The sequence below is a fragment of the Vidua macroura genome, chromosome 28, assembly GCF_024509145.1.
Source record: "Vidua macroura isolate BioBank_ID:100142 chromosome 28, ASM2450914v1, whole genome shotgun sequence".
Taxonomy (NCBI): domain Eukaryota; kingdom Metazoa; phylum Chordata; class Aves; order Passeriformes; family Viduidae; genus Vidua; species Vidua macroura.
Window position 1 is genome coordinate 4,617,974 of NC_071598.1, and position 19,823 is coordinate 4,637,796.

Genomic DNA, 19,823 nt, shown 5'->3' on the forward strand with positions numbered 1-19,823 from the left:
GGGGGCTCTGGGTGTGGGGTTTGGGGGTAGAGCAGAATGGGGTCCTTTTGGGGGGGATCAGAGTGGGCTCTCCATCTATGGGATGATGGGGGGATGGGATCCTTTTGGGATCCTTCTTGGGGTTGGGATGGGACCCTGGATATGGGAATTGAGGGGGGCAGGAGGGGACCTTCTTTAAGGCCACGGGGGGGCAGGAGGGGCCTTTTGTGGGGTCAGGAGTGGGCTTTTTATGGGGTCAGGAGGGTACCCTTTTTGGGGTCAGGATGGGACCCTTTATGGCGTTAAGAGCGGGGGTTTTTTGGGGTCAAGAAGGGACCCTTTTTGGGGTCAGGATGAGGCCCTTTGTGGGGTTAGGATGGGGTTTTTTTGGGGGCCAGTTGGGGACCCTTTATGGGGTCAGGAGGAGGGTTTTTATGAGGTCAGGAGGGGACCGTTTATGGGGTCAGGATGGGGTTTTTTGGGGGGTCAGTTGGGGACCCTTTGTGGTGCCATCGGGGGCACCCCATGGTCCTCCGAGCCACCAGGGGGCGCTCGAGCGCCGCAGCGCTGGCCCCGCCCCTTTCGCCAGCGGCGCGCTCTGATTGGCTGAGGCGGAGGTGACCCGGGCGCGCCCCCCGGCATGGCGGCGGCGGGGCTGAGCCGGGGCCCGGTGAGTGTCCGTCAGTCCCCGTGTCCCTCTGTCCTTGTCCCCGTCAGTCCCCGTGTCCCTCTGTCCTTGTCCCCGTGTCCCTCCCCCTGCCCGTGCTCCCCTCCCTGTGTCCCCCCCGGTGCCGGTAAGCGCGGCCCGCGCCCCCTCCCGCTGTCCGAGCCCGCTTCCCCGCCCTCTCCCGGTGTTCCCCCTTTCCTGGTACCGCTCCCGGTGCTTCCGCTCCTCCCGATGTCCCTCAGGCACAGGTAACCCCCCCCGCCGTTCCCACCGCCCGGTCCTCCGGTGGGGGCAGCTCCCGTTCCCACCGCCCCTCCTCCCGGTCCACCCCCATCTCCCGCTTTTCCGCAGCTTCTCGTGCCCCACTCCAGTACCGGCAGCTTCCCCTTCCTTCCCTTCCCGGGGGTGTTTTGGGGTCCCCCCGGGTCTCTCAGGGCCGTTTCCCCCCAGCTCTGGCTGCGCTGCCGCTCCTGGCGGGGTTTGGCCTCCGGGACGGACGGCGAGTCGCGCCTGGCCCGGCTGCTGCGAGAGAAGTTCCCGCGGGCCTCGGCCATCAAGGTCGTGGATATCTCAGGTAGGGAACAGCTCCAGGTGATCCTGGTGATCCTAAACCCGCTCCAGGCACTCCTAAACCCGCTCTTGGTGCTCCTAAACCTGATCCTGGTGATCCTAAACCCACTCTTGGTGCTCCTAAACCCGCTCCTGGTGATCCTAAACCCGCTCTTGGTGATCCTAAACCCACTCTTGGTGCTCCTAAACCCGCTCCTGGTGCTCCTAAACCCGCTCCTGGTGCTCCTAAGCCCTCTCATTATTGCCCTGAACCCGCTCTTGGTTGCCCTAAACCTGGTCTTTATTATCCTAAACCCGGTTTTTAGGGGGGAACCCAGTCAGTCTCCAGCCCCCGCTGTGCTGCAGGGACCTCAGACGGGGCAGGAGTGTGAGGGTGCTCAAGCCTTGACTTGAACTGGCGTTGATTGACGCAAAGTGGCATTAATTAATTGGCATTAATTGACGTTAATTGGGCCGGGTCGCCAGGAGGCTGCGGCGCCATGTACGAGATCCACGTGGAGTCGGAGGAGTTCCGGGAGAAGCGGCCGGTGCAGCAGCACCAGATGGTGACACAGGTGTGGGCCAGGGGGAGAGGGACACAACGGGACAGGGAACGGGAGAGGTAATGGGGGAGAGGGAATGGGAACTGGAGAGAGGGACAGGGAACAGGGGAGGGAATGGGGGAGAGGGAATGGGAATGGGAGAAAGGGACAGGGAACGGGGGAGAGGGACAGGGAATGGGGGAGAGGGGACAGGGAACGGGAGAGAGGGACACAACGGGACAGGGAACGGGAGAGGGAATGGGAACGGGGGAGAGGGACACAACGGGAATGGGAACGGGGGAGAGAGGACAGGGAACAGGAGAGAGGGACACAACGGGACAGGGAATGGGAGAGGGAACAGGGGAGAGGGGACAGGGAACGGGGAGAGAGGGACAGAATGGGACAGGGAACGGGAGAGGGAATGGGAACGGGAGAGACGGGACAGGGAACGGGGAGAGGGAGTGGGAATGGGGGAGAGGGAATGGGGGAGAGGGGATGGGGGAGAGGGAACGGGGAGAGAGGGAGAGGGAACGGGAGAGGGGATGGGGGAGAGGGAACGGGGAGAGGGAATGGAAGACGGAATGGGGAGAGGGAACGGGGGAGAGAATGGGGAATGGAGACAGGGGATGGGGAGAGGGAATGGGACAGAGAGGATGGGTAGAGGGAATGGGGGAGAGGGAATGGGAACAACTGGAATGGGTGGGAGAGAATAGGGGAGAGGGCATTGGTGTGAAGGAATAGGAGAAAGGGAGTGGGGGAGAGGGAAAGGGAAGAAAGGGAATGGAGAGAGGGAATGGGAGCAGTTGGAATGGGGGAGAGGGAATGGGTGGGAGGGAATGGGGGAGAGGGAACAGGGGAGAGGCACCCTGTGGGGCTGAGGCTGCTCGGAGCCCAGAGCCGCCCCTGAGCCGCACGTGCCCTGCAGGCCCTGAGTGAGGAGATCAAGCACATGCACGGCCTGCGCATCTTCACCTCGGCCCCCAAGGCCTGAGGCTGCCCCCAGCCCCCTTGAAGAGCTCCAGGAGAGACCCCAGCCTCAATAAAGAGCTCCAGGAGGGGCCCGGGGCTGCCCCCCTGGCTGCAAACCCCCCCCAGTGGTGTGTGTTCAATGCTTGTGGGATGGGAGAAGGAGAGGAGAAGCTCTGTTTCCTCTGAAAGAAGAGTGGGAAAGAACTTTTTTTTTTTTTTTTTATTGCCTTTGCCGCACAGGAGGGACCTGTGGCACAGCCCACAGCTGCTCCTCCTGCCCAGGGACAGGGACAGGGAGAGCCTACCCTGGGGCCAGGCACATCTCCTCCTCACCCCCACGTGGAGCTTAGGGCTCTGGGTCAGAGTCCACCTCTTTTATCCCCCAAAAAAACCCAAAAAGCACTTCACAAAAATTAGCTCAGCCACTCCGGGTGTCCTTGGAGCCCAGGAGGGTCTCCTCAGGGGGGTTTATCTGGTTTTGGACCCCAGAAGGGCCCTCCTGTGGGATTTATCCATCCTTGGAGCCTAGAAGGGTCCTCCTGGAAGGTTTACCTGTTCTTGGAGCCCAGGGAGGGTTTTATTCATCCTTGGAGCCCAGGAGGGTCCGCCTGGGGGTTCTATCCATCCTTGGAGCCGGAAGGGTCCCCCCGGCAGGTTTTACCTGTCCTTGGAGCCCAGAAGAGCCCTCCTGTGGGATTTATCCATCCTTGGAGCCCAGGAGGGTCCTCCTGGGCTGGAAGGGGGACTGAGGGGGAGCAGAAACGGGCTGAGGGAGAAGGACGGGAGAGGGATCGGGGAGCGGAGAGGGCTGAGGGAACGGGAACGGAGTGGGGGAGCGGAGAGGGCTGAGGGGACAGGAACGGAGTGAGGGAGCGGGAATGGCTGAGGAAACGGACTGAGGGAAGCGGAGAGGGCTGAGGGAACTTACTGAGGGAGCGGGAAGGAATGAGGGAGCGGACTGAGGGCAGCGGGAAGGGCGGAGGGAGCGGATCGAGCCGAGCCGGGCCGGGCTGCGCTGAGGGAGCGGTGGCGGCTCCTGCCGGGACCCGCCCGCGCTGGGGCTCAGCCCAGGGCACCTTTGGGCTCACTCCAGCCTCTCACCCACCCACCCTGTGCCCACTGCCGGACCCGTGCGCGGTGACACTAGATATCCAAACCCACCGATCTCACGGTGTTTATGTTATTTTCCGCTCCGTTTGGAGCTGCCGGGATCGCTCCCAGATTCCGGTCCCGGCGGTTCTCCCGCCGCCGAAGGTGAAACCCGAATGAATCGCCTTTGGGCTGAACCCCATTGGCTACCGCCGTGGGGGCGGGGCTTGCCGGCTATATAAGGAGCCGGAAGCCGCGCTGCCCTCAGTGCCGTTCCCGCCGCCTGTCAGGCTCAGCCGCGCCATGGCCACCGCGCTCCGGCCCCTCAGCGCCCTCAGCCGCGCCGCGCTGGAGCCCCGCGCCCGCCGCCTGCACCTCAGCGCCGCCCGGTACGGCCGGGACACCGGGGATGTGCGGGGATGCTTGAGAGGGAGGTGGGAGCAGCGCCCGCCGCGCTCCGCCCGGGCCCGGCGCGCTGAGTGCTGTGCGGGGCGAGGCCCGGCCCGGTTCGGGCGGTCCCCGGGCCGGGGTCGCGGCCCGTTTGGTCCCGGCGGCTCCGGGGGCGGCGGGCGGGCCCCTAGCGGTCGCGGCGGGCGCTGCAGGCTGATGAAATCCCGCGGCCGCCTTGCGTGGGAGTGCGGGGCTGCCCCGGCACGGGCGGGAGGGAGCGGGAGCGACCCTGGAGCCCCGGCGTGAGGGGGACGGAGACAGCCCCGGGTGAGGGGGATGGAGACACCCCCGGGCATCCCCCAGAGTGAGAGGGACAGAAACCCCCTGAGTGAGAAAGGAGACCACCACCACCCTTCCTTTTCTTGATTATTCCTTGGTATCAGGGGGACAGAGACCACCCTGAGCACTCCCTGAGCACTGAGGTGATGGGGACAGAGACCTCCCTGAGCATTCCCTGGTGTGACAGGGACAGAGACCCCCGAGCACTCCCTGGTGTGACAGGGACAGAGACCGCTGACCATTCCCTGGTGTGACAGGGACAGAGACCCCCGACCATTCCCTGGTGTGACGAGGACAGAGACCCCCGACCATTCCCTGGTGTGACAGCGACAAAGACCCCTGAGCACTCCCTGTGTGACAGGGACAGAGACCCCCGAGCATCCCACCCTGCTCCAAACAGTGTTTGCACAACATTCCCGGGCTTGCACAGGGTGGGATTTTGAGGTGTAATCACTGATCCTAGTGGGTCCCTTCCAGCTCGGGATATTCCGATTCTGCCCCATTTGGTCCCAGCTTTGATGCTGGAACCGAGCCTAACACGTTCAGCTGGGCAGGAGCGAGCACAGAGGTGCCAAAGGCCCTGACAAAGCACCAGGGCCGGAGCCTTTTCCCCCTGGTTTCCTGCTCCATCCTGCCCGGGGCTGGCAGCTGCGGGCCCGAGGCCGTGCTGAGCCTTTTTGTGCTGCAGGGGGGACGCCGTGGTGATCTCGGGGAGGAAGCTGGCGCGGCAGATCCGGCAGGAAGCGCGGCACGAGGTGCAGCAGTGGGTGGCTGCCGGCAACAGGAGGCCCCACCTGAGCGTGGTGCTGGTGGGGGAGAACCCGGCCAGCCACTCCTACGTCCTCAACAAAACCAAAGCAGCGGCTGATGTGGGTGAGTGGGGGGTTTTCCTGCCCTAAAAACGCTGTTTGGTTGGGAATCCTCGATGCTGGAAGCTTTTTTTGGGATGCACCCACCTGCTGGTTTTTCAGCTTCACTTGAAATTTGGGTTCTCATGGCTGCCCAGTTGTACTGAGGTGTGTTGGATGCGATCAGTCGGATCCTTCGGGGCAGGATTGGCGTTTGTCAGCTTTCCCAGAGCCATGAAAAGCACAGGAGGGGATTTTTGGCTTCCTTTCCCCATCTGCCTGGGATGCAGCCCCTGTTCAGCAGCCTCGCTGCCCTCTGGCTCCATCCTGCAGTCCAAGGTCCTGCAATAAATGATGTCATTTAACCTCGGTCTCAACAGCTGGAGCTGAGATTTTGAGGCAAACATCCCTTTTTTATTGTGTCCAGAGAGTCCTCTCAGGCCATGTGGTTTTATTTTCATGGCAGCAGCCTTTGCTTGGGTTTCTCCCTGCTCTGGCAGGGTCCCAAACCCCCTTTCCCAGGCCACCAGCCCCATAAAATCATCCTCAACAACAAATCCCAAGGCTTGTGAAGGTCTCTCCAGCCTGGGAGCTGCACAAACCCTTCCATCCTTAGTGTGCACCTCCCAGATTTAGCCAGGCAGTGAAATGGGGCAGTTTAAATCCACAAACTCTGGGAAAATCTCTCTTTTGTGCCTCACTGACTCCGTGGATTTGGTGATTCCAGGGATCAGCAGCGAGACCATCCTCAGGCCAGCCTCCATCACCGAGGAGGAGCTGCTGGAGCTGATTGCCAAACTCAACAGCGACACGGCCGTGGACGGGCTCCTGGTGCAGCTTCCCCTGCCTGGTGAGCAGCTCAGCTCCCCCTCCTGCATTCCCAGAACGCTTCCAAGGGCTGCAGGATGGGGCAGTACGGGGGGAATCCTGCCCTGATCCTCCCCCTCAGCAGCAGCTGCTGCAGGGCTCAGCCTCTGGGCCTGGCATCTATTCCTGGGTGGGAGTATCAGCTTCCCGAGCTGGGCGTGCGTGGCCTTGGGCTGCCTGAAAATGGCCTCAGTGTGAGCAGGGCTGGCCCTGCATGGTGCTCCCAGTGCCCTGTGCTGGGAGCTGCCAGCCTGCAACTGGGACTGCTGGGGAGGGCCAGGCCCCTGAAGGGGCTCCAGGGGCACAGCTCGGGCTCAGGGTCATAATTCCAGCTCAGGGTCACAGCTCCAGTTTGGGGTCCCAATTCCAGCTCAGGGTTCAGGGTCAGAGCTCCAGTTTGGGGTGACAATTGCAGCTCAGGGTTCAGGGTCACAGCTCCAGTTTGGGGTGACAATTGCAGCTCAGGGTTCAGGGTCACAGCTCCAGTTTGGGGTGACAATTGCAGCTCAGGGTTCAGGGTCACAGCTCCAGTTTGGGGTGATAATTGCAGCTCAGGGTTCAGGATCACAGCTCCAGTTTGGGGTGACAATTCCAGCTCAAGGCTTGGGGTCAGAGCTCCAGTTTGGGGTCCCAATTCCAGCTCAAGAATTTGGGTTAGAGCTCCAGTTTAGGGTTGCAATTCCAGGTCAGGGTTCAGGATCACAATTCCAGTTTGGGGTCACGATTCCAGTTTGGGATCACAATTCCAGCTCAAGGCTCAGGATCAGAGCTCAGTGCTTGGGATCATAATTCCAACTCAGGGTTGCAATTCCAACTCAGGGCTCAGGGTCACATGTCCAGTTTGGGGTGACAATTCCAGCTCAAGGCTTGGGGTGACAATTCCAGCTCAAGGCTCAGAGTCACAGCTCCAGTTTGGGGTCAGAGCTCCATGCCAGGACTCGGGCTCACGGGCACAGCTGGCAGCACAGCTGGCGGCACAGCCCAGCTGTGTGCCTGCTCCCTGAGCCCTGCCCTCTGCAGAGCACATCGACGAGCGCCGGGTCTGCAACGCCGTGAGCCCACACAAGGACGTGGACGGGTTCCACGTGCTCAACGTGGGCAGGATGTGCCTGGACCAGGACTCCATGCTGCCTGCCACGCCCCGGGGTGTCTGGGAGATCATCCAGAGAACGGGTGAGAGCTCCTGCTGCTGCAGCTTTTGGGGATTTCTGGGGATTCCTGCTGAGGTGAGAGCTGGTGGTCTGGTGATTCTGGGAGTTCCTGCTGAGGTGGGAGCTGCTGCTGCAGCTTTTGGGGATTTCTGGGAATCCCAGCTCAAGTGGGAGCTGCTGCTGCAGATTTTGGTGATTCTGGAAATTCCAGCTTGGGTGAGAGCTGCTGCTTCTGCAGCTTTTGGGGATTTCTGGAAATTCCAGCTTGGGTGGGAGCTGGAGATTTGGTGATTCTGGAGTTCCAGCTTGGATTGAAGGACACCAGGGACAGCATGGCCAGGCAGGGATTGTCCTGTCCTGGAGGGGACACCAGGGCCAGGCAGGGATTGTCCTGCTCTGCTCTGGGCTGGGCTGGCCTCAGCTCAAAACTCACCAGATTTGGGTGACACGGTGTAAAAAAGACAATAAATGATTGGAGAGTGCCCAAAGGAGGGGCATGAGGGTGGGGAAGGGTCTGGAGGGGCCACACGAGGAGTGGCTGAGGGATGCCAGGGTGGGATTTTGGGGTGTCTGTGCAGGGCCTGGGGTGGGATTTTGGGGTGTCTGTGCAGGGCACCCAGGGTGGGATTTTGGGGTGTCTGTGCAGGGATGCCCAGGCTGGGATTTTGGGGTGTCTGTGCAGGGCCCAGGCTGGGATTTTGGGGTGTCTGTGCAGGGCTCCCAGGGATGCCCAGGCTGGGATTTTGGGGTGCCCGTGCTGGTCCCCCCGGTTGGATCAGCCCTCCCAGGCCAGGCCAGCGTGTGAGGCTGTGCTGTGTCCCCTGCAGGAATCCCCACGCTGGGCAGGAACGTGGTGGTGGCGGGCAGGTCCAAGAACGTGGGCATGCCCATCGCCATGCTGCTGCACACCGACGGCCGCCACGAGCGCCCCGGAGGTAGGACGGGGGGGGACCTCAGGGAGAGACCCCAAAACCCTCCCCTAAACCTCCTAAAGCACTCCCAGCAGGGCCAGGGAGCTGGGAGAAATAATCCTCAGCGTGGCCTTGTGTTACACTGTGATATGAAATAACTTCTATATGGCTGCTAGATGTAAAAAGGGAAAAGAAAAGAACTCCAAGAGGGATTTTATTTTCTGACTCAAATATTTACAGTAGCAAAAGTGGCAGTGGATTGGAGGGTGAAACTGCCACCTCTCCAACCACACTGGTTAAACGAACAGTTTATTAATTTTTTCCACTTGCAAAGAGGAATGTAAAACGACCATTATTTATATGAACAGTGTGTGAAACTGCAGTAGAAATATGTAAACATTAGAAGGTATGGAAAACTTTTGAAAGAGCTTTAAAACCCTGAAAAGAACAGGGCGACAGTCTTGGAATCCCAGACTTGTTCAGGTTTGGAAAGGTCTCCAGGGTGATGAAGTGACCATCCACCGCCATGGTCACCACGGCCTCAAGTGCCACATCCACACCTGATCTGAGCACTTCCGGGGGGGGGGGGCTCCCTCCTTTCCCTGGGTGGCCTCTTCCAATATTTTACAACCTCTCCATGAGGAATTTTTTCCTGATATCCAACCTTAAACCTCTCCAGAGGCTGTTTTATCTCATCCTGTCCCTGTTGCTATTTTACGTAATTCCATGATGATTTTTTTCCTGATATCCAGCCCTAAACCTCCCTGGCACAGCTTGAGGCTGCTTTGTCCCATCCTGTCCCTGTTCCTATTTTACATAATCCCATGATGAATTTTTTCCCAATATCCAATCCTAAACCTCTCCTGGGGCTGTTTTGTCTCCTGGGAGCAGAGCCTGACCCTGCCCTGGCTGGGTCACCACGGAGTTGTGGAGAGCCAGAAGGTCCCCCCTGAGCCTCCTTCAGCAGCTCCTTGTCCTCTTCCACCCCTGAGCCTCCTTCAACATGGCTCCACCCGGAGCATGCTGCAGAGAAAGGGAATTAAACCAGGATTAAATCTTAAACCCACCCGGAGCACGCTGCAGAGTAACAGAATTAAACTGGGATTAAAACCTTCAGCAGCTCCTTGTCCTGTTCCACCCCTGAGCCTCCTTCAGCATGGCTCCACCCGGAGCACGCTGCAGAGAAAGGGAATTAAACCAGGATTAAAACTTGAACCTACCCCAGAGCACACTGCAGAGTAACAGAATTAAACTGGGATGAAAACCTTCAGCAGCCCCTTGTCCTGTTCCACCCCCAATCCCTGCCTGTCCCTCCAGAGGCTGATTTTGGGGCTCACCAGCAGGCTCTGATGTTCCTGAGGAGCACAGGGGGGTGGGTGGCCTTGGAGGTGAAGAAGCAGAGGAGTGGCTGGGTTTGGGTGCTGGGAGCTGTGAATTCCTGGCCTGTAGGAACGTGCCCCTTGTTGATGGAGTGACCAAATTATCCTTTGTCTCCTTAAAAAGGCAAAAAGCCCACAAGTTTCTCTCCCAAATTAAGTACAAAGACACCTCATGGGACCTTTGGGGCTTCACCTCCAACCTGGCGCTGTCGATTGGACAGAGGCCAAGAGGTCCTGCCTGGGTAATTCACTAGAAAAAGAAGAGAACAAAAGAAATAATCGCTTTTGTGGGGTGTTTTAGCAAGAACAAAAAAACCTCTTGCCCTCAGCTCAGTTTTTCTCTGTAAGAACTTCGTTCTTCTGCCTTTTATTAGAACTTTTCCTGTTTCCATCACTCCCTCAGAAGCCATCTTGCTCCGTTGATGCCGTTTGGGCCGGCTGAGCCATCTCGGGGTGCGGTGGCTCCCTGGAAGAGCTGGCTCCAGGAGTGACCCCTCGGTGGCCTCCTCCTTGTCCCCGCAGGTGACGCCACGGTGACGATCTCGCACCGCTACACGCCCAAGGAGCAGCTGAAGCAGCACACCATCCGCGCCGACATCGTGGTGGCAGCCGCAGGTCGGGGGCTGGCCGGGCCTGGGGGCTGCTCCTGCTGGGAATCCTCGTCCTGGAACATCCTGGGGGGGCTCCCGGGGCTGGGGGTTCCCGTGCTTGAGGCACAAAAGCTGCGGTTTTTTTGGGGGGTTCTGCCTTGGGAACGCCCCAAACGCACCTGGGGAGTCGTGGGGTGGGGTGGGAGGGAAGCCAGCAGGGTTGTGGGTGCAGCTCCTGGCTCTGTACAGGCACCCCAAAATCCCAGCCTGGCAACCCTGCACAAACACCCCAAAATCCACCCTGGCAACCCTGCACAGACACCCCAAAATCCCACCCTGGGAGCCCTGCATGGACACCCCAAAATCCCACCCTGGCATCCCTGGCAGGAGATGAGGAGGTAGATTTACATTTCTTAGGATGGTTTAGGTTTGAAAAAACCCTTAAAATTCCCGAATCCAGTAATTTTTGGGAAGCAGCAAAGCCCAGATGGATCGGGACATCCTGGGAATGTTGGGATGAGGAGGATCAGGGGGTAGATTTGCATTTCTTAGGATGCATTTCTTAGGTTAGAAAAAACCCTTAAAATTCCCGAATCCAATAATTTTGGGAAGCAGGAAAGCCCAGGTGGGTTGGAACATCCTGGGAACTGGGATCGGGGGATAGATTTGCATTTCTTAGGATGGTTTAGCTTGGAAAAAACCCTTAAAATTCCTGAATCCAATAATTTTTGGGAAGCAGGAAAGCCCAGGTGGGTCGGGACATCCTGGGAACTGGCATGAGTGGGATAGATTTACATTCCTTAGGGTGGTTTAACTTGGAAAAAAGCATTAAAATTCCTAAAGCCCGGGTGGGTCGGGACATCCTGGGAACGTTGGGATCAGGAGGATCAGGGCCTTGGAGCCCCTCTGAGCTGTGGCTGCGTTCTCCAGGCATCCCCAACCTGATCACGGCCGACATGATCAAGGAGGGCGCGGCGGTGATCGACGTGGGCATCACCCGGGTGCAGGACCCGCTCACGGCCCAGCCCAGGCTGGTCGGGGACGTGGATTTTGAAGGTGAGGACAGGCTCAGGATCATCTCTTTAGGCTCAGAATCAGCTTTTGTGGGCACCGAGGAGGGGACAAAGCCTGGTTTGTGTCACCGCGCTCAGGACGCATCCGTGTCCGTCTGCCCCTGCTCCAGTCCTGGGCTTGGATTTAGCGTTTCTGTGCTAAAAATCAGGTTTTAGGCCTGGCTTTTAGGCCCTGATGCTTTCTGGCCCAGCTTTTTGGTGCTTTTGGGCCTGTTTTTTTGGCGCTCACAGATCTTTGTACTTTTAGGCCTGGCTTGGCGCTTTTGGGCCTGGCTTTTTGGGGCTCCCAGGTCTGACTTTTTGTGCTTTTAGGCCTTACTACTTGTGCTTTTAGGCCCAGCTTTTTGGTACTTTATGGCCTGGCTTTTTGCTGTTTTGGACCCTTGTGCTTCCAGGCCTTGCTTGGTGCTTTTGGGCCCGACTTTTTGGTGCTTTTAGGCCTGACTTTCTGGGGCTCTGAGGCCCAGCTTTTTGGCACTTTTAGGCCTGATTTTTGCTGTTTTGGACCTTTGTGCTTCCAGGCCTTGCTTGGCATTTTTAGGCCTGGCTTGGTGTCTTTTCCCACCTTGGCCTTCACACCCAGGCTGGACCTTGCCCCACTGTCCAACAGGGAAAAAACACCCGGCCCTGTTCCTAAAGCCTTAATCCCGACAGAACCTGCGTGGCTTTAGGCCGGGTGGCCTCGCCCGGCCCTTAAGCCGAGCTTTTCCCCTCAGGGGTGAGGAAGAAGGCGAGCTACATCACGCCGGTACCCGGCGGCGTGGGGCCCATGACGGTGGCCATGCTGATGAAGAACACCATCATCGCTGCCAAAAAACTGCTGAAACCACAGGAGCTCGAGGCTCTGCCTGCCTAAACAGAGCCAGGCTTAACGGGGGGCCCCTCAGAGCCAGGCCTAGCGAGGGGTCCCTCTGAACACCATCATCGCTGACAAGAAACTGCTGAAACCAGGCTCTAAACAGAGCTGGACTTAACGAGGGGTTCCTTGGAGCTGGGTTTAATGAGGGGCCCTCAGAACCAGGCCTAGCAAGGGGCCCCTCAGAGCCAGGCTTAATGGGGGGGCCCTTGGAGCTAGGCCTGGCAAGAGACCCTTGGAGCCAGGCTTAATGAGGGGTCCCTCAGAGCTGGGTTTAACAAGAGGCCCCTCAGAGCCAGGCCTAAGCACGCCATTCTGACCGAGAGAAAATGCCGTATTTGTTATTTATTGTCTCACATGTGGGGCTTGTCCCCATCTGAGGTCACAGGTATTTATTGGAGGCTTGGCTGAGCTGGGATTACCCAAACTCCTTCTGCTTGGTGTTTGAGCTGGGATTATCCAAACTCAGCTCTGGTTTTGGGCTGGGATTACCCAAACTCCTGCTTTGTCTTTGAGCTGGGATTATCCAAACTCAGCTTTGTTTTTGAGCTGGGATTACCCAAACTCCTCCTGCTTTGTCTTTGAGCTGGGATTATCCATGCTCCTGCCTTGTTTTTGGGCTGGGATTATCCACACTCCTCCTGCTTGGTGTTTGAGCTGGGATTATCCACGCTCCTGCTTTTTTTTTGAGCTGGAATTATCCAAACTCAGCTTTGGTTTTGGGCTGGGATTATCCACACTCCTCCTGCTTGGTGTTTGAGCTGGGATTACCCACACTCCTGCTTTTTTTTTGAGCTGGAATTATCCAAACTCAGCTTTGGTTTTGGGCTGGGATTATCCACACTCCTCCTGCTTTGTACCCAAACTCCTGGTTTTTGTTTGAGCTGGAATTATCCAAACTCAGCTTTGTGTTTGAGCTGGGATTATCCACACTCCTCCTGCTTTGTACCCAAACTCCTGGTTTTTGTTTGAGTTGGGATTATCCAAACTCAGCTTTGTGTTTCAGCTGGGATTATCCACACTCCTCCTGCTTTGTACCCAAACTCCTGGTTTTTGTTTGAACCAGGATTATCCAAACTCAGCTTTGTGTTTCAGCTGGGATTGATGGAATTCCCAAAGCCTGGCACTCCCAGTTCCCCCTCAGTGCTGGATTTTAGTTTAAACTCTTCTCTAGAGAAATTACTTGAAAAAAAAAAAAAAAACAAACAAACCTAAAACTAAAAATCAAAGCCATACTTTAGTCCTGGGCCTGTGCAGGAGTTCAGCTAGGCCGGGCTTTTCTTGCTCTTTGAACAGGTGAGGAATTTTGTAAAAGCTTTTTTTTGTGTCCAAAGAAGCCCTGGGGGTGGGGGGAGCTTTGCTGAGCCGTGTGTAAAGTGGGAGTACCCGGGGAGTAGCGCAGGCTGCCTGAATAAAGCAAAAAACCCAAATAAAATAAATAAAAATAAATAAATTCCTGTTTGTGCCCTGGAATGATTCTTGAGCCGTCCTGGGAAAGGAGCAGGGCTCGCTTTTAAAGCTGGGTTTTAAAGCTTGGTTTTGAAGCTGGGTTTTAAAGCTGGGTTTTAAAGGTCGCTTTTAAAGCTCACTTTTAAAGCTGTATAAATATATTTGTATAAATATATATAATATTATTATATAAATAAATATATAAATATATATATTTAAATATATATTTTTATTATGATCTTGGAGGTTTTGGTCATATAATCATGATTTATCATAATTATATATAATTATCATATATATAAATATATATTATATTTTGATCTTGGAGGTTTTAGTCATAAAATCATGATTTATCATAATTGTATATAATTACTCTATATATAATATATAAACATAAATATATATTCTATCATGATCTTGGAGGTTTTATTCATATAATTATGATTTATCATGGTTATATTATATATAATAATTATATATATATATTTCTATATATAAATATATATTTTATGATGTTCCTGGAGGTTTTATTCATATAATCATGATTTATCATTATTACGTTATAGGTAATTATAATATATATTATATATATATATATATAAATATATATATATATTATATATAATATATAAATATATACTCTGTTATGATCTTGCAGGTTTTATTCACATAATCTTGATTTATCATGATTATATGCAATTATTATAAATAATTTATATTTATATAGAATGTATATTTTAAAATATTTTATATATTCAAGAATATTTGTATTTTTATATATATAATTATATATTTTAAAAATTTTATGTAATTATATATATAATTATACATTAATATATATCTTAATGATCTATATGTTTTTAATACTTTAAAAACAGATCTATATAGGATTATTTCTGATTTTGGGGTTCTTGGATGAGACCCACACTGGTGCTTCGAGGTTTTTATTGGGTTCTGTCACCGAGAAGTACAAACGGGTCAGGCGGCGGCGCCGAGCTGAGCTGAGCCTGGCACTAACCCAAACCTCCCCAGAAAGGCCAACCCCAGCCCTGGGCAGCAGAGAGAGGGAATTAAACCGGGATTAAATCCTTAAACCTAACCTGAAACCTACCCGGAGCATGCTGCAGAGAAACAGAATTAAACCGGGATTAAATCCTTACACCTAACCTGAAACCTACCCGGAGCACGCTGCAGAGAAACAGAATTAAACCGGGATTAAATCCTTAAACCTACACCGAGTACGCTGCAGAGAAAGCGAATTAAACCAGGATTAAAATCTTAAACCTACACGGAGCATGCTGCAGAGTAACAGAATTAAACCGGGATTAAATCCTTAAACCTAACCTTAAACCTACCCGGAGCACGCTGCAGCTGGCACGGGGAGGGGACCAGAGCTCCAGGAGGAGCCAGGGGCTCCTGGCAGGGTTTGGGCACTGCCAGGGCAGGGTTTGGATGTTACCAGGAGAGGGTTTGGGCACTGCCAGGGCAGGGTTTGGATGTTACCAGGGCAGGGTTTGGGCAATACCAGGGCAGGATTTGGATGTTACCAGGGCACGGCGGGCACTGCCAGGGCAGGGTTTGGATGTTACCAGGGCAGGGTTTGGGCACTGCCAGGGCAGGGTTTGGTTTGGGCTTTGCCAGAGCAGGGTTTGGATGTTACCAGGGCAGGGTTTGGGCGTTACCAGGACATGGCGGGCACTGCCACGAGTCCCCGGAGCTGTGCCAGAACCAGAAATGCCATAAAGAGGAAACGGCCTTCGAGTCTCTGAGGATTGGGGGATTTCCTAAATCCACCGTGGTGCAGGGCCCTAAATCCACCGGGGCACAGACCCTAAAATCCACTGGGGCACGGGGTCCTAAATCCACAGGGTTCAGACCCTAAAATCCACCAGGGTGTGCGACCCTAAATCCACCAGGGCACAGACCCTAAATCCACCGGGGTACGTGGGGCTGTAAATCCACCGGGGTGCGGGGCCCTAAATCCACTGGGGTGCATGACTGTAAATCCATCGGAGTTTGCGGCCCTAAATCCATGGGAGCATAGACCCTAAATCCACCGGGGTGCGTGATCTTGAAATCCACTGGGGCACAGACCCTAAATCAACTGCAGCATGCGGGGCCCTAAATCCACCATGGTACAGGGCCCTAAATCCACGGGGGCTCAGACCCTAAATCCACTGGGGCATGGGGCCATAAATCCACCGGGGTGTGCAACCCTAAATCCACTGTGGTGCAGGGCCCTAAATCCACCAGGGCATGCAACCCTAGATCCACTGGGGTGTGCAGCCCTAAATCCACCGGGGCACAGACCCTAAATCAACTGGGGCGCAGGGTCCTAAATCCATGGGGACTCAGACCCTAAAATCTACTGGGGTGTGCGACCCTAAATCCTCCGGGGCACAGACCCTAAATCCACTGGGGCGCGCGCGGTCCTAAATCCACCGTGGTGCAGGGCCCTAAATCCACCAGGGTCAGACCCTAAATCCACCGGGGTGTGCGATCTTAAAATCCATTGGGGCACAGACCCTAAATCCATGGGGGCGCGGGGCCCTAAATCCACCATGGTGCAGGGCCCTAAATCCACCAGGGACAGACCCTAAGTCCACCGTGGTGCAGGGCCCTAAATCCACCGGGGCACAGACCCTAAATCCACTGGGGCGTGCGCAGTCCTAAATCCACCGTGGTGCAGGGCCCTAAATCCACCAGGGCTCAGACCCTAAATCCACCGGGGTGTGCGATCTTAAAATCCACCAGGGCACAGACCCTAAATCCACGGGGGCACAAACCCTAAATCCACCAGGGCCGCCCGCGTCCAGCGAAGAGAAGCGAAGCCGATTCCTTTATCCGTGCACGTGCCCGCGGCGCTACCTCTATACATACATATACATCCATTTACATATATATATATATATATATAAATTAAATCGAGTTTGGCTGCTGGGCGGGGCTATAGCGTGGTCTCGCTGCCCATGTCCCGCGGCGCCTTCTCCGCGTCGCTGTCCTCGTAGTCCGACTCCATCTCGATCTTCACCTGGGGCACGGCGCACACGGTGCTGCGGGGGTAGCTGAAGGCGGGCGACGACGGGCACGAGATCTTCAGGTGGAGGGTGATGCTGGGGGCAGAGGGTCATATAGATACATATGTTAATTATTCCTATGGAATTTTCATCCAGTTCCCATCTATTTTTCATGTATTCATATATTCATACCTATAGCATTTTCATCTATTTCCCATCTATTTTTCATGTATTCATATGTTCATACCTATAGCATTTTCATCTATTTCCCATCTATTTTTCATGTATTCATATGTTCATACCTATAGAATTTTCATCCAGTTCCCATCTATTTTTCATGTATTCATATGTTCATACCTATAGAATTTTCATCTATTTCCCATCTATTTTTCATGTGTGTTTCATATATTTTTTTCATGTATTCATATATCCATACCTATAGAATTTTCATCTATTTTTCATGTGTATTTCATATATTTTTTCATATATTCATATATTAATCCTATAGAATTTTCACATACTCATATATTATTGCTATAGAATTTTCATCTATTTTTTCCATATATTTCCATATTTTTATAATTTTCATATTTTTCCATATGTCATATTTTCTAATTTTCATATATATTTTTAATATATTATTTCTATATATTTTCCGTATAATTTCCAGATATTTTCAATATTTATTATTTTCCATATATATTTTCCATGTATATTTTCCATGTATTTTTCATGTGTATTTCATGTATTTTTTCATGTATTCATATATTAATCCTATAGAATTTTCACATATTCATATATTATTGCTATAGAATTTTCATCTATTTTTTCCATATATTTCCATATTTTTATAATTTTTATATTTTTCATATGTCATATTTTCTAATTTTCATATATATTTTTAATATATTATTTCTGTATATTTTCCATATATTTTCTGTGTATAATTCCATGCATTTTTCATGAGTGTTTCAAATATTTTTTTCATATATTCATATATTATTCCTATAGAATTTTCATGTGTTTTCCATGTATTTTATATTTTTAAATATATTATTTGTATATATTTTCCATATATTTTCCAGATATTTCCAATATTTATTATTTTCCATATATATTTTCCATGTATATTTTCCATGTATTTTTCATGTGTATTTCATGTATTTTTTCATGTATTCCTATATTATTCCTGTAGAATTTTCATATCTTCTCCATGTATTTAATATACGACTTCTATATTTTTCCATATATTGTCCATGTATTTTATATATATTTTTCATATATTATTTCAATGTATTTTCCATATGTTTTCCAAATATTTTTCCTGTATTTTATATCTATTATTCATGTATTTTCCATGTATTTTTCATGTGTATTTCATATATTTTTTCATATATTCATATATTATTCCTATAAAATTTTCACATATTTTCCATGTATTTTATATTTTTAATATATTCTTTCTATATATTTTCTGTATATTTTCCATATTTATTATTTTCCATATTTATTATTTTATATATATTTTCCATATTTTTTCATGTGTGTTAAATATATTTTTTCATGTATTCATATATTATTCCAATATAATTTTCATATATTCCTATATCATTCCTATATAATTTTAATATATTTTCCATGTATTTGATATATATTTTTCATATATTATTTCTATATTTTCCTGTATATTTTCCATATATTTTTCCTATTTTTTCCCTATACTTTTCCTATATAATTCATGTATTATTCCTATATATTTTCCTATATATTTTCCATTTCCTATATATTTTCCATATATTTTCCATATATTTTCTATATATTTTTATTGATATTTTCTACATATTTTCCTTTTATTTCCTATACACATTTTAACATATATTTCACATATATTTTTCCCATATTCATAGTTTATTCCTATCTATTTTTCATCTCTTTTTCCTACATTTTAACATATTTTTCCTAGATTTTTCCCATATATTTTTCACATATTAACATATTTGGCTGACTGTTCATACATGCTTATATTTTTGGCATTTTTCATTCCCTTTCTCTCAGATTTTAGAATTATCAATTAACCCTACCAATGCACACTGGAATTCTCTTTTGTCTTAAGGAGAAGCCTGACAAGATGATTTTGTTTTCCACCACAACTCAAAAGGCAAAGATGAACAACCCCAAAAATTCCAAAAATTTTGGTTCCAAAAATTGGAACAACCCCAGTGGGGCAAAACCTGGGGGAAATTACCTCTTCTAATTGGACAATATTCAATTTATTCTTTAGAGATTCAAGGTTATCAATTGACCTTATAAAAACTGAGATTCCCAAAGAAGATCTTCCCGAAATTCAGGATTCAGAGTCGGAAAAATCCAAAAAAAGCAGAATTTTTACAGCTCCAACCCCACAGTGGGGGACAACAAAACCACCCCAAAAGCAGAGGGATGCTGCCAAGGTTTCCCTGTGCTTTTGGGAATTGCTCGGGGGTGGTGGAGCATCAGCCGGGAGGATCCCAAAATTCTCCCCCAGGGATGGGGATGGGGATGGGGATGGGGATGGGGAGGGGTCCCCGGTACCTGCGGTCCATGTCCGAGCCGTTCGGGGAGGAGTCAGAACGCAAAGCTCCAGGTGGAGGCCCTCTTTCCTGGGGGGACACGCAGCTGAAACACTGCCCAGGTGACCCCAAAAATCCCCCTGGGCCCCCGCTGCATCCTGGGCCAAAATCACCGATCCCACCTTTCCTGGGCCAAAATCACCGATCCCACCTTTCTTTGCCAAAATCATTGATCCCACCGTTCCTGGGCCAAAATAATAAATTCTGCCTTTCTTGGGCAAAATTATCATTTTCATCTTTCCTGGGCCAAAATCACCGATCCCACCTTTCCTGGGCCAAAATAATAAATTCTGCCTTTCTGGTGCCAAAGTCACCAATTTCACCTTTCATTCCCAAAATAATAAATTCTATGTTTCTGGACCAAAATCACCAATCCCACCTGTCTGGGGCAAATTCATCAATCCCACCTTTTCTGTCCCAAAATATCAATCCCACCTTTCATTGCCAAAATCATCAATTTCAGCTTTCCTGGGCCAAAATAATAAATTCTACCTTTCTGGGGCCAAAATCATCAATTTCACCTTTCATTCCCAAAACCATCAATTCCAC

General features: G+C 51.5%; 3 protein-coding genes across 7 annotated transcripts in view; 2 read left to right on the forward strand and 1 right to left on the reverse strand.

The window, feature by feature from the left end:
* The first annotated feature begins 557 nt into the window (after nt 1-557).
* Nucleotides 558-2,827, forward strand: BOLA3 (bolA family member 3). Its single transcript, XM_054000818.1, has 4 exons — nt 558-649; nt 1,097-1,220; nt 1,682-1,770; nt 2,663-2,827. The coding sequence occupies exons 1-4, from the start codon at nt 620-622 to the stop codon at nt 2,726-2,728; spliced, it is 309 nt and encodes a 102-aa protein (XP_053856793.1). The 5' UTR covers nt 558-619; the 3' UTR covers nt 2,729-2,827.
* Nucleotides 2,828-4,077: 1,250 nt separating this feature from the next.
* MTHFD2 (methylenetetrahydrofolate dehydrogenase (NADP+ dependent) 2, methenyltetrahydrofolate cyclohydrolase) lies at nt 4,078-13,656 on the forward strand. The gene is made up of 8 exons (XM_054000817.1): nt 4,078-4,184; nt 5,213-5,397; nt 6,100-6,222; nt 7,260-7,412; nt 8,218-8,325; nt 10,203-10,295; nt 11,201-11,326; nt 12,060-13,656. The coding sequence occupies exons 1-8, from the start codon at nt 4,099-4,101 to the stop codon at nt 12,197-12,199; spliced, it is 1,014 nt and encodes a 337-aa protein (XP_053856792.1). The 5' UTR covers nt 4,078-4,098; the 3' UTR covers nt 12,200-13,656.
* Nucleotides 13,657-16,264: 2,608 nt separating this feature from the next.
* SLC4A5 (solute carrier family 4 member 5) overlaps nt 16,265-19,823 on the reverse strand; it is a 68,046-nt gene continuing 64,487 nt past the window's right edge. For 4 of the 5 annotated variants that reach the window (XM_054000813.1, XM_054000812.1, XM_054000810.1 and 1 more), the window contains 2 exons: nt 19,237-19,304; nt 16,265-16,761 (listed from right to left, as the gene is read on the reverse strand). In XM_054000813.1, the coding sequence (XP_053856788.1) occupies nt 16,596-16,761; nt 19,237-19,304 (234 nt within the window). In that variant the 3' untranslated portion in view covers nt 16,265-16,595. The remainder of the gene's footprint in view (nt 16,762-19,236; nt 19,305-19,823) is intronic. The other variant, XM_054000815.1, reaches the window with a different exon arrangement.

What these genes read in the sequence shown, in the direction of transcription:
- MTHFD2 (XM_054000817.1), top strand. Translation starts at nt 4,099, where the DNA reads ATGGCCACCGCGCTCCGGCCCCTCAGCGCCCTCAGCCGCGCCGCGCTG. An exon ending in CAAAGCAGCGGCTGATGTGG is followed by an intron (nt 5,398 to 6,099) that starts GTGAGTGGGGGG and finishes TGGTGATTCCAG; the next exon opens with GGATCAGCAGCGAGACCATC. An exon ending in CATCGTGGTGGCAGCCGCAG is followed by an intron (nt 10,296 to 11,200) that starts GTCGGGGGCTGG and finishes TGCGTTCTCCAG; the next exon opens with GCATCCCCAACCTGATCACG.
- BOLA3 (XM_054000818.1), top strand. Translation starts at nt 620, where the DNA reads ATGGCGGCGGCGGGGCTGAGCCGGGGCCCG. An exon ending in CGGGGCTGAGCCGGGGCCCG is followed by an intron (nt 650 to 1,096) that starts GTGAGTGTCCGT and finishes GTTTCCCCCCAG; the next exon opens with CTCTGGCTGCGCTGCCGCTC. An exon ending in CAAGGTCGTGGATATCTCAG is followed by an intron (nt 1,221 to 1,681) that starts GTAGGGAACAGC and finishes CCGGGTCGCCAG; the next exon opens with GAGGCTGCGGCGCCATGTAC.